We start from the raw sequence: 9,930 nt of genomic DNA, 5'->3' as shown, positions 1-9,930 counted from the left end.
AGCCCCCCCCCCCCCCCCCCCCCCCCCCCCCCCCCCCCCCCCCCCCCCCCCCCCCCCCCCCCCCCCCCCCCCCCCCCCCTGATGGTTTTGAGCCTCGAGTATGTCAGCTGGAAAATAGGCTATCGTGGGATGGTGTGTTCGCGGGAGGTTTGGCGAGCTGTATGTATAGATCTGTATGAATATATAGACTCGGGTCCGGCCTTTTTTTTTGTCCTTGTGCGAAGGTCCGTTAACAATTTTGGTTGGGAGGAGCATACAAGTACGTGGACAGTTATAGATAATCAGTTTGTTGCAAAAGAGGCGACGAGAAGCCTTCTCTGGCTTTTTTTGCCCTCTAGAGTATTTACAGGCCTCAAAATATCAATTCAGTTTAAAACGGCAACCTGCCATAGACCAAGACTTCAACTGTGTGCGATGAGTGCAAGGCTGAGTTGCTCCAACGGCTCAAGCTCTTGTCGAGTATTTTCAACTCTACGAAGAACCGAGAGCACCAATGGTTAAAGTACACATAAGCGTGTATAGTATCTTTTCTACTTAAAGCTTCTTCTATATGGCTATGGCCCAGCACCGGGACCGATCGTGCTAAAATACTTATGGCTTCTACTAGAGCCGCTGCGTTGCTATTATTGTTACCAGACCCTAGAAGATCATCGGTCCCAGCTCCCCCTTCACACGGGCCCTTCGACGTGGCCTCCAACCCCTCGACCTGCTCAGTCCCTTCCCCCCAATCCACAATTCGAGGTGCTGACGCAACTGCCTCGCCAGCTCAAGCCCGCTCCGAAACTCGTACCTCACCCCCGGGCCGGACTGGGTAGTAGCAGGCGTGAGTCCCGCGCCCCTGCTGCCAGCGACGTTCCACGAGATGGACGTGGCCGTGACGGCCCAGTTCCGGCCCACGTCGGCGGCAATGACGTTTGCAAAGTTGTCCACCTGAGGGTTCAGCTCCCTGCCGCTCTGGAAGACCAGCCGGCCCGGCCCGTGTCCGCAGTCCTCGACGCCGGCGAGCAGCGGGCCGATCTGAAGGTGGCCTAGCACCAACTGGGCATCGACGATTTCGGTCTCGAGCAGCTCGTCGAGGTGGGCGGCGGCTTCTTCGGCGAACTTGCCGAACGACGCCATCAGGTCGCCGAGGCTTGCGGTGTTCGGGTGGGATCCGGAGAGGAGATGCGTTATTAGGCTGGGGTGGAATAGGCTGGCCATCTCTACCAGGCGCGCTATGATGTGCAGCTGTGTTATGGAGAGGCGTGGCTGATCAGATCCCTGTAGAGTCCGGAACCAAGCCATGACATTCTTCAAAAGTCCAGAGACGTCTTCTACGCTGTCCTCATCAATCTCCTTCGGGAGGCATGATCGGGTCAGCAGCTTCCGCAGGGCGCCCACGTAGACATCCAGAAGCGGCCAGGCGTCGTTCGCCTTGGATGTCGCCCAGGCGACTGCTGGAAGGACTCGGCCCAGCATGAAGGAAATGATGTGCGGATTTCCCATGGCGTGCTCAAGTATGGTGCACTCCTCGTCTAATTTATCGTTTGCGAGGGCGATCTTGAAGTTGTTGTACAGATAATGGAAGAGCTGGGGAGCGGCCGTTGCCTCTCCCTCGCTAAGCCTGACTCCGTAAGCGATGATGCCGGCCGTGTGCAGTTGGGGGTCTTGTATGGGGGGCGAGTAGTCCGAGCTGGGCTGGGTGAAGAACGGGTCGACGACACAGATGCCCACACCGTGAGATTTGATGAGCGCGACAATCTCCCGGACGAATTGCATGTACCGCTTGTGCTCAGCTGGATCCGGTTTCAGGGCTCTCAGGTCTTCCTTCATCTTCTGCATTGTCAGCTCGAGACACTTGGCGTGTTCGTCGCGACGCTGTTTCCTCTGAACCAGGTTGGCGTTGCGCAGGTCGGTCCTCATAAACAACAATGCAGCGGCCAGGAAGTCCCTGTTCGAGCTGTAGTCAGGGGCAATTCCTGCAGGAGCGACAGCTCGCTGGAGATATGGAACATTCTTCTGCTTGAGGATGTCGGCTAGGTAATTCTCATATGCCAGGGACTGGAATGGTTTGACGATTGCCATCAACCACAACCCGAGGAGACTGGGCCCGACATCTTTGAAATCGAAGACGTGGTTCTTCACCAGGGTCGCTAGGAACAGAGGCAAGTAGGTCCTCTGTGGAGACCCGAGCTTCACCGGCAGCTCTCTGAATAGACCGTATTTCCTCGACGTGAAGTAGTTCACAGTGCGCTTATTTCAGTCAGCATGTTGCTCTCTCGCTCTCACGGCGACCTAGGACTCACAGTAATCCCCGAGTGGATGAAACGACAGGCCATCCTCGCAGAGAGGGTCACGGCTTTCTCAATGCATCGGCCATGCTCACTCTGACCCTTCAAAGAGACTGTGTCAGGGAGCTCGAGGAGAGTTCGAGTCATGAAAAAGAACTGTTCCGCAACTCTGTGATCGAGTAACTACGTAGAACCCATGGTTAGTTGTGGGGAAACCGCAAGGGAAAACGAATTGGACCTACTAGAACGGCCTCCTCCACCTCCTGGGGATCGGTCATATTCGAAGAGTCGCTGGAGTACTGGGCCTCGGCCGCTTGCTCTACCTTTGAGATATAGAGCTCGAGCGTCTCGATAGCTACCAGAATAATACTCCAATCAAAGCCTGGCGAGAAGTCAAATCGTGTAAACACCTGCTGCAACTGGTCTGAGAACATGTTAGCAGATGTCTAAAGCATCTCCGGGACGGATTTAGAGCTCACAGATGTTCAAGGTGCTGGTTGCAGTGCCTAACGACCCGGCCAGTTTCAATACCTCGAACGAAGCTTTTATGGAGAGGTACAGGACATCCATTGCGGCCGCCTTGTTCTTCTCTATCATCGAGTCAACCACCTCGTTGCTAATCCTCGGGACAGCCTTTGGTAGTGCCAAAAACTGCTGTTGGATATCGGAGGCGGCGGAGAGATATTGGTCCAACAGCTGCTGGAAGGTGCTCGTCTGCCAGGACATAAAGGGCCTGAACGCAGTACTGCCCTCGCCAGAGCATACGATATAGCGGGCAAGTTGACTCCAGGCGCGCAGATTGATGAGGCATGCCTCCTTATGAGAGCTGCCCGGAACGACCAGTTTCTCGATCAGGTGGACGCCCGGGCGCAAGGTTGGCGGCGCGGCCCAGAACAGTGTACACAGCAGGTCGTGGTGATTCCTTAGCGCTGCGAGGTCCTGTTGACGGACCCTGTTCTCCTTCAGATATTGTCTGTTATGATTTGGCAGGGTACGAGCCACTAGGTTTTTGATGTCTTTCGTAAGCCCAAATTTCTTCATACGGAGGATGACCAGGGCGAGGGTCTTGATGAAGATGTGGAAACACCGATCTTCCGGCTCGACAGCTAGGGAAGGGTTATGGGCGAGGTTCTCGAGGAATCGAGGCGATTTGTAGACCTCCTCATTCCGCAGGTGGCCAAGGCTATGCGACCCAAAGAAATCGAAGATAGTCCCGATGATACCGCTGCATTTCCGCCATCCCCATTGCTGTATAAGGTAATGGCATCGAGCAGCAAGAGCGCGGCAGTACTCGTTGAAGTTCGGTCCCTGCCGTGGGTTACTCGTATAGAGTTGGAAAACGCGCTTTAAGACCTGTTGGGGTAAAGACCAGCCTTCGATTGGAGAAAGATGCCTCATGCCGACTGTGAGGACCCCGGAGTTGTCGAACTCGCACAGGGGCAGCAAGGTGAACATGTCGCGCCAAAGCCTCTCAAACTCCTTTGCTTCAGACCCTAACATGATCTTGGGCTCCATCATGACAGCCTGAGTGATATCCCAGAACGAACTTCGGGGAATGCAAGCACTCTCAAGAACGCGTATCAAGGCCACCCAGGAGTTGGCGATTGTGTGATCACGGCGAATTCCACACTCCCTGCCAGACAGTTGTTGAAGTTCACCATAAAGAACTCGAAGGTCCTCAAGTCCCACGCCCAGCAACCTCTTGATGCATTGTCTTGCGGCTCTCGTCAGGAGTTCTTCAAGCTGGAGATTGACCGAGAAATTGGACCCGGCGCCATGATTAAGCCGAGAGACTGCCAAGATCGTGACGAGGGAACACGCGAGGACTTCGATGTATGCCTTGCTTGTTGTCTCTGGCATCGTGACTGTGGACGCCGACTCCTCGATGCGCGCCAGCAGTCCTTGAAATACTTCGGCAGTCCTTCCAATGAATGACTTGGCAGCCTCGTCGTCGGATAAGCTCAGGGAATCTAGAACGTAGAGGAGAATAAACTCGGAGCCTCCTACAGCCCGCTTCAGGGCTGTGAAGTCCTCCGAGGTAGTTCCACGGTGGGAGAGTTGCTCCGTTATCCAATCAACGAGGATTCCGAGTTCAGAGGATGCAGTATCATCCCAGGAGCCCCATCGCAAGGTCTGCCCATCCATAGCAAATGAAGCCCTCGGCCGGGTCTGTCGAACCTTGTCAAGATAGGCGGGTTCCATTAGTTTGTTGATACAACCACGGCCTATAATAGTGCTCTCATGGAAGAAGACGCCATGGTCAAGCGGGAAGACCTCAAAGTGCTGAGTGTAGTGCGTTCCATACGGGCCCAGACCGGTCAGCTTATCTTGTGAACTAGGCTCCTCAGCCTCATGGACGATGGGGCTATCTTCCGGTAACGGGTCGTTCGCATGGGTGAAGCGCGGTGCCTCGAGATCAATCTGCCTCGGGGCAAACCGCTTGCGAAAACGCGACTTCTTGTTATCCCTCTGGGGAGGCCGGGGAGACGCAGAGGCCTTCGGGCCAAGGTCATCTCCCGGGCTCTGGAGCTCACCAGGGGCGGAGTCATTATCAGGGAGTTGCGCTAAGCTAGCAGCAGTCGACAGAGTGCGAGTTTTGCGACCCTTTCGATATAGAGCATCCAAGGCGCGCTTCTTTGCCACGAACCTGGCCGTGTCTGGACGTTCATGCTCGTCAATTTCCAGCTGGGCTGGTCGAGCGCTGGGTTGCGTGATCGGCTTTGGTCTCCTGATGCGCGGCGATTTGTCCCGGATACCAACGCCATCGGCAACGACATGTCCTAGAATATGGCCGTGTTTTGCCAGCCCAACCGGCTTTGGATGTGCAGATTCTCTAAGCGTTGAGCTAGGAGTTGCAGAGTTGACAGAAAGATCTCCTAGGACATGCCGCCTTGCCTGGCCATCCGCATTGACAACCGAATTAGGGATCTTGGGTCGAATTTTGCCAGCTCTCCAGTCATGAAGTACCGAGCGTGCGTCCACATTATCTCTGCGAGTCCCAAGGTCGATGTGCTTCCGAGAGGGGCTGGATTTCCCCTGGTTCCTCTGTGTTCTGGCGGTCCGGGCCGCAACCCTGATAAACCGAGGGGCTTCTGGTTCCACGACATCCAGTATGCTTAACAGAGGGGGTGTTGGCGCCCGCTTCGGGAGGCGTCGCTTGTGTGATCGTTGATGGGGCCGCCCGACAGGGTTGGTGGCGGGTTCTATGGTCCCATGGGTTCCCCGAGTTGTAGTATGTGATCGGCTTAGTGCCTGAGTAATCCTTGGCTGCCGTGTCTTCTGGACTTGCAATCCTGTGGAGACAGACTTCTGTGTCGTCTTCCGTTTCTTGAACGGCGGCAAACCTGAAGATGTACCGCTCCGCTTGGCCCCAGAAAGCATCCTGTCAATGTGATCCTCCTCCACAACAGAGTCATCGCCGGCATCGTCGAAGAGCATGTCTAGGGCTGAGGGTGGTCTAACCTCGTGCTCTTCTATAGGTTTCGTAACAAGTTCATTATCGTCATTGTCGTCATCAGAATCATCAAATAAAAAAGGAGCGGTAGTTGAGGGTTTCGGGGTTGATAGCTTGGGTACTGCCACTCCGCGTCTAGGGCCGGGGTCCGGAGATGGATCACGGCTTCTCCTGTTTTTTCGTGCTGCATCACGGCCCCTCTGTCGATCCAGTCTTAGCCAAGAGGCCGGCAGGACGCCGCGTATTCTCCTCTTATTCCGTCGAACAAGGTCGGCTCCGATATTTGAGTCACTGCTCGAAGAACCCGTCTCAGAGTCGCTGGAACTCTCGCTCCCGTCCTTCCCAGTGAGATCAACGATATCAGACGGTGTGTTTCTTTCCAGGGACCGACTTCTATCCGACGCGGTATCGGATGGGCGCTCAGGTCGACGCGGGGGAGGTAAACGTGGGGTAATTCCCAAATCCTGTGACGGCTCAGGCATTGCTCTCGGCTCGGGAGACAGTGAAGACATGTCCCAGATATCGGACCTTGATAGCCTTGAGAGCGGCGAAGGGAGCGCGGAAGATGCGAGTTGAGGCTTGAACCTTTTCCGGCTCGATAACAGATTCGATGAGTGGTATCGCTTTGAATTCCTCGCTGGAGTCTTCGCTGGTTTGCGCGCAAGATCATCGAGTGACGGAAAGTCTTCCTCCACAATGCTTGAGTTGTCTGTTTGATCCCCGTTTGCCTGTTGGCTGCTCGTGTGGAGATGGGTTCGAGGAGATGATGAACTCGGCGGGGACGACGAAAGGGCCAAGATATCGCGATCATCAGTAGCATCGTCGAAGAGGAGTGGTTGACTTTCATCTATCCCACCACTAGTACCGTCCGCTGCAAGCTCCTGACTGGCGCTGGCCTCAAATTCTTGCTCCTGAGAATCCTCCTCTGTCCTTGTCCTTGGGATGGCTCGCTCAATAGAAACCCTGAGCGGTCTCACACCATGGGACTTCATGAAGTTGGCGTACTGCGCGTTCTCGAGAAGATAGGGAAATTGCTGGATCGGTTTGCGCGGCCGTAGAGACCGCTCCCTTTGCACAGCACCTTGAGTGGATACACCTACACCTTCCACCACGCCATCGCCGGCTGATACCTGCCTGTTGACTTCACCGGGAGAGCATCTGGGCGATAGAGACCTTATAAGTGCTGCCGCTTGACCAGGTGCCAGCTCGTCCGCTGAAGAGGCAGCTGTTATCCTGACATAAGGTCTAGATACTTCGTCGTCGCCCAGCGAAGATGGCTCGTTTCTGGGGTTATCGTCGGTGGGTGTCCGAGGATTTTGGTCGACGATGCCTTGCTCCAATGAAGACTCTCTGTGCCCTGACTGTTCTTGGTGGTCCTCTTCTTCTGGGGACAGGGAGGAAAGGGGCGACGAAGCCGGAGTAACCGATCTTTGCGGTGCTGGGCTTGTAGTCCCAGCGTCGTCAGGTGGGAGAAATCCATGGTCTTGCCTCTGGGGAGAAGATGGTATTCTCCATACATCTTCGATTGCGGGAGCTTTCGGAAGTTCGTTGGGTAGCCTTTCATGTTCCGTTTCGAAGTCGGCATGTTCGTCCTGTTGGGGCTCAAGGCTATCGAGGCTCTCGTCTTCCGAATCTGGAACCTCTCCCAGCTCCTTCCAATTTCTCATGATGCCAAAGATTCATCGTAGATACGGCTGTTCAGAGCGCGGTGCGGCCATTTGTTCGATCCGTGTTCTGGGTCCTGGGAGACACGATAAATGTGTGGAACGCGTCGGCTTGAAGGAAGACGCGCAGCTTGAAGTGCCCGCATACAGTACGGATTATAATCCTGCGTGATTGGTGATTGGCCCAAGCTTGCATGGTGGGGTGGGTTGTCCCAATTGACTGGATCATTCTCAAGTCCCAGCCATCGTATTGTCAAACGATACGAAGAATCAAACTCAGAAGACTAGAGGACAATGTGTGCTAGCACCATTCGGGGATGAGTGCTCGCAAATACATTCCCCTGGCCCTGGCCATCGGGCTCGGGATAGGCAACGGTTAGTTTGCCTCTATATATCTACTGAACAATGTCTTGACTGTTCAACCAGGCTATTATGCGTTCAAACCAAGCCTGGAGGAGCAACACGACCGGAAGCATACAGATATTCACAGGTAATCGGTCTTTCACGCCCAGAACTGACTCAATGGCTGCTTACGCTCTCGTAGTGCATCCGGATTGCCCTCGCAACAGCCACCGGAGCAGGGAGCGGTGAATCTGTCCAGCGAAAACTCAAACTCGCCTGCATCACCATCAATGTCTACCAACTCTCCTGGGAGGCCAAAAGAAACCAGCAATTAGCAAGAACTGTGGAAACCGTCATCCGTTACTCTGTCTCGGAATAGACTATGCCATATTCCTCTTTATGACTTGCTGACGGTTGGAATTCCGGACCCTCGACTTCTACCTCTATCCCGGCCAGCTCCTGGAAATGTACCTACCACTGTATTTATGTAGACATAGATCAAATAACACAACTAATTCGACGAAGCTCAATAAAGACCAGTCGCGATGGGATGTCATGCAGAAACGTAGAGAGCCAATCCCAGGTTGCTGATTTCTGATATATTGATCACGTGGCCATTCACGTGAATTATGCTCGGGTAGCAGCCGGGAGGAGGGAGCTTCCGGCCTGGTGCCCGGGATTCGAAGGCTCAATCGTATGACGAGAAAAACCCTCTTCAACGACGGTCGAATTTCCACGCGCATCCCACCACGACCACCACACATCCACGACGAGCAACGCCCTGTACACGAGCGGCAAGCTCCCAATTGATCCCATCTCCACTCCGCATATTCGATTGTCGAAGCAGGAAATCACAATGCTGCGCACCCCGGCCACCAGTCTGCTGCGCAGCTCGCTCGCGCGGGCCAGCAGCCGATCCTCAAGCCTGACCGTCTGCCGCGCCGCCTCGACGCACGCCATCTCCAAGCCGACCCTGGCGAACATCGAGAAGAGGTGGGAGGGCATGCCTCTACAGGAGCAGGCCGATCTCTGGATGTCTCTGCGGGATCGCATGAAGGAGAACTGGGCCGAGCTGACCCTCCACGAGAAGAGAGCTGGTGAGTTTTCCGAGGCAATTGCATCTCCGCGGATGCCCACCTTGTTGCTTTCCACTTGCAATTGAACCCATATCGGCCGTGTACTCGAACCATCCTCGTCTTTTGATGCTGTCAATTGCCGGCTGGAGAGCTTCAGTGTCCCCCTTTCTCGATTGGCTCCACACATGCAAGCGTGATCAAACAGCACAACTAACCACGACTCGTCTCAATTACAGCATACTGGATTGCCTTTGGCCCCCACGGTCCGCGAGCTCTTCCTCCCCCTGGCGAGGGCAAGAAGGTCGCCCTTTACACCGCCGTCGGCGTCGGCGTCAGCTTGGCCTTCTTCGTTGCCATCCGGATGTTCGCCGGCCCAGCTCCTCACACCATGACCAAGGAATGGCAAGAGGCTTCCAATGAATACCTCAAAGTAAGACCCCGAATGCCCCCGTCGGGCGGCTCCCCTACCTCCCCTTCGTTTTCAAATCTCGTGATATCAATTTGCTAACCCGCTTTCCACCCTCACAGTCCCAAAAGGCCGATCCCTTCACCGGCGTCGCTTCCGAAGGCTACACCGGCAAGGGCATGGTTCAGTCCCCCCCGAAATCGGCATAATTTCCTCCACCCGTTTTCCCGCCAAGCCGTTTCCCTTTGTCGATAGAGCTATCCGCCAAACTCGTATCACTCGCCGTGGCCATACTGCCTAGCCTGTGTGTAAAAGCGTACTAGAGGAGGGGGGGGAAGATTGTGAAAACATTGGGGGTCATTTCTTTTTGGGAAGGAGGGAGAAGGGGGAGAGATCTGACTTTGGTTGGTGTAAATTTGTACAACCTCGACAATGCGACACAGCTTTCTTTGATTCCCCTGCGCCCCCATTGTCTTGGGCCTGCGGTACGACCTGCCATCCATGACTCGTGGGCTGTTATTGTGCCATGTGTGACACTTTACACCGGTGAGGTTTGAAGCTTGCCCTCGAGTCCACATCGAGTCCACAAAAGCAATGGTGAGTTCCATGTTTAGGTAACACCTCGTCATATCCTAATATTTGACAAAGTCACTCCCCACAAGCATGCCATGCCGAAGATGAGACCTTGGAATACCTATGCTCTGAACATTGTCTGAAA

At 54.8% G+C, this 9,930-nt stretch overlaps 3 protein-coding genes across 3 annotated transcripts; 2 read left to right on the top strand and 1 right to left on the bottom strand.

Moving 5' to 3' along the window:
* Positions 1-512: 512 nt before the first annotated feature.
* On the bottom strand, positions 513-7,525 carry QBC33DRAFT_483921 (Mus7/MMS22 family-domain-containing protein). The gene is made up of 4 exons (XM_060425386.1): positions 2,750-7,525; positions 2,513-2,694; positions 2,286-2,453; positions 513-2,232 (listed from the first exon to the last, which is right to left on the bottom strand). Exons 1-4 carry the CDS (start codon positions 7,389-7,391, stop codon positions 640-642), a joined length of 6,585 nt encoding a protein of 2,194 aa, XP_060288915.1. The 5' UTR covers positions 7,392-7,525; the 3' UTR covers positions 513-639.
* A 114-nt stretch (positions 7,526-7,639) lies between these two features.
* Positions 7,640-8,253, top strand: QBC33DRAFT_522254 (uncharacterized protein). The gene is made up of 3 exons (XM_060426529.1): positions 7,640-7,763; positions 7,815-7,878; positions 7,933-8,253. The coding sequence occupies exons 1-3, from the start codon at positions 7,706-7,708 to the stop codon at positions 8,063-8,065; spliced, it is 255 nt and encodes an 84-aa protein (XP_060288914.1). The 5' UTR covers positions 7,640-7,705; the 3' UTR covers positions 8,066-8,253.
* Positions 8,254-8,425: 172 nt separating this feature from the next.
* On the top strand, positions 8,426-9,654 carry QBC33DRAFT_522251 (putative cytochrome c oxidase). Its single transcript, XM_060426528.1, has 3 exons — positions 8,426-8,827; positions 9,043-9,236; positions 9,335-9,654. The coding sequence occupies exons 1-3, from the start codon at positions 8,587-8,589 to the stop codon at positions 9,419-9,421; spliced, it is 522 nt and encodes a 173-aa protein (XP_060288913.1). The 5' UTR covers positions 8,426-8,586; the 3' UTR covers positions 9,422-9,654.
* The last annotated feature ends 276 nt before the right edge of the window (positions 9,655-9,930 follow it).

The sequence above is a fragment of the Phialemonium atrogriseum genome (assembly GCF_030411735.1).
Source record: "Phialemonium atrogriseum strain 8032-3 unplaced genomic scaffold QBC33scaffold_1, whole genome shotgun sequence".
Lineage (NCBI taxonomy): Eukaryota > Fungi > Ascomycota > Sordariomycetes > Cephalothecales > Cephalothecaceae > Phialemonium > Phialemonium atrogriseum.
The sequence above is the reverse complement of the archived record's forward strand: the minus strand, read 5'-3'. Positions and strand labels throughout refer to the sequence as shown.

What these genes read in the sequence shown, in the direction of transcription:
- QBC33DRAFT_522254 (XM_060426529.1), top strand. Translation starts at nt 7,706, where the DNA reads ATGAGTGCTCGCAAATACATTCCCCTGGCCCTGGCCATCGGGCTCGGG. An exon ending in CGGGCTCGGGATAGGCAACG is followed by an intron (nt 7,764 to 7,814) that starts GTTAGTTTGCCT and finishes CTGTTCAACCAG; the next exon opens with GCTATTATGCGTTCAAACCA. An exon ending in AAGCATACAGATATTCACAG is followed by an intron (nt 7,879 to 7,932) that starts GTAATCGGTCTT and finishes ACGCTCTCGTAG; the next exon opens with TGCATCCGGATTGCCCTCGC.
- QBC33DRAFT_522251 (XM_060426528.1), top strand. Translation starts at nt 8,587, where the DNA reads ATGCTGCGCACCCCGGCCACCAGTCTGCTGCGCAGCTCGCTCGCGCGG. An exon ending in CCTCCACGAGAAGAGAGCTG is followed by an intron (nt 8,828 to 9,042) that starts GTGAGTTTTCCG and finishes TCTCAATTACAG; the next exon opens with CATACTGGATTGCCTTTGGC. An exon ending in CTTCCAATGAATACCTCAAA is followed by an intron (nt 9,237 to 9,334) that starts GTAAGACCCCGA and finishes CCACCCTCACAG; the next exon opens with TCCCAAAAGGCCGATCCCTT.
- QBC33DRAFT_483921 (XM_060425386.1), bottom strand. Translation starts at nt 7,391, where the DNA reads ATGAGAAATTGGAAGGAGCTGGGAGAGGTTCCAGATTCGGAAGACGAG. An exon ending in AGGTGGAGGAGGCCGTTCTA is followed by an intron (nt 2,454 to 2,512) that starts GTAGGTCCAATT and finishes GGTTCTACGTAG; the next exon opens with TTACTCGATCACAGAGTTGC. An exon ending in TCATCCACTCGGGGATTACT is followed by an intron (nt 2,233 to 2,285) that starts GTGAGTCCTAGG and finishes GACTGAAATAAG; the next exon opens with CGCACTGTGAACTACTTCAC.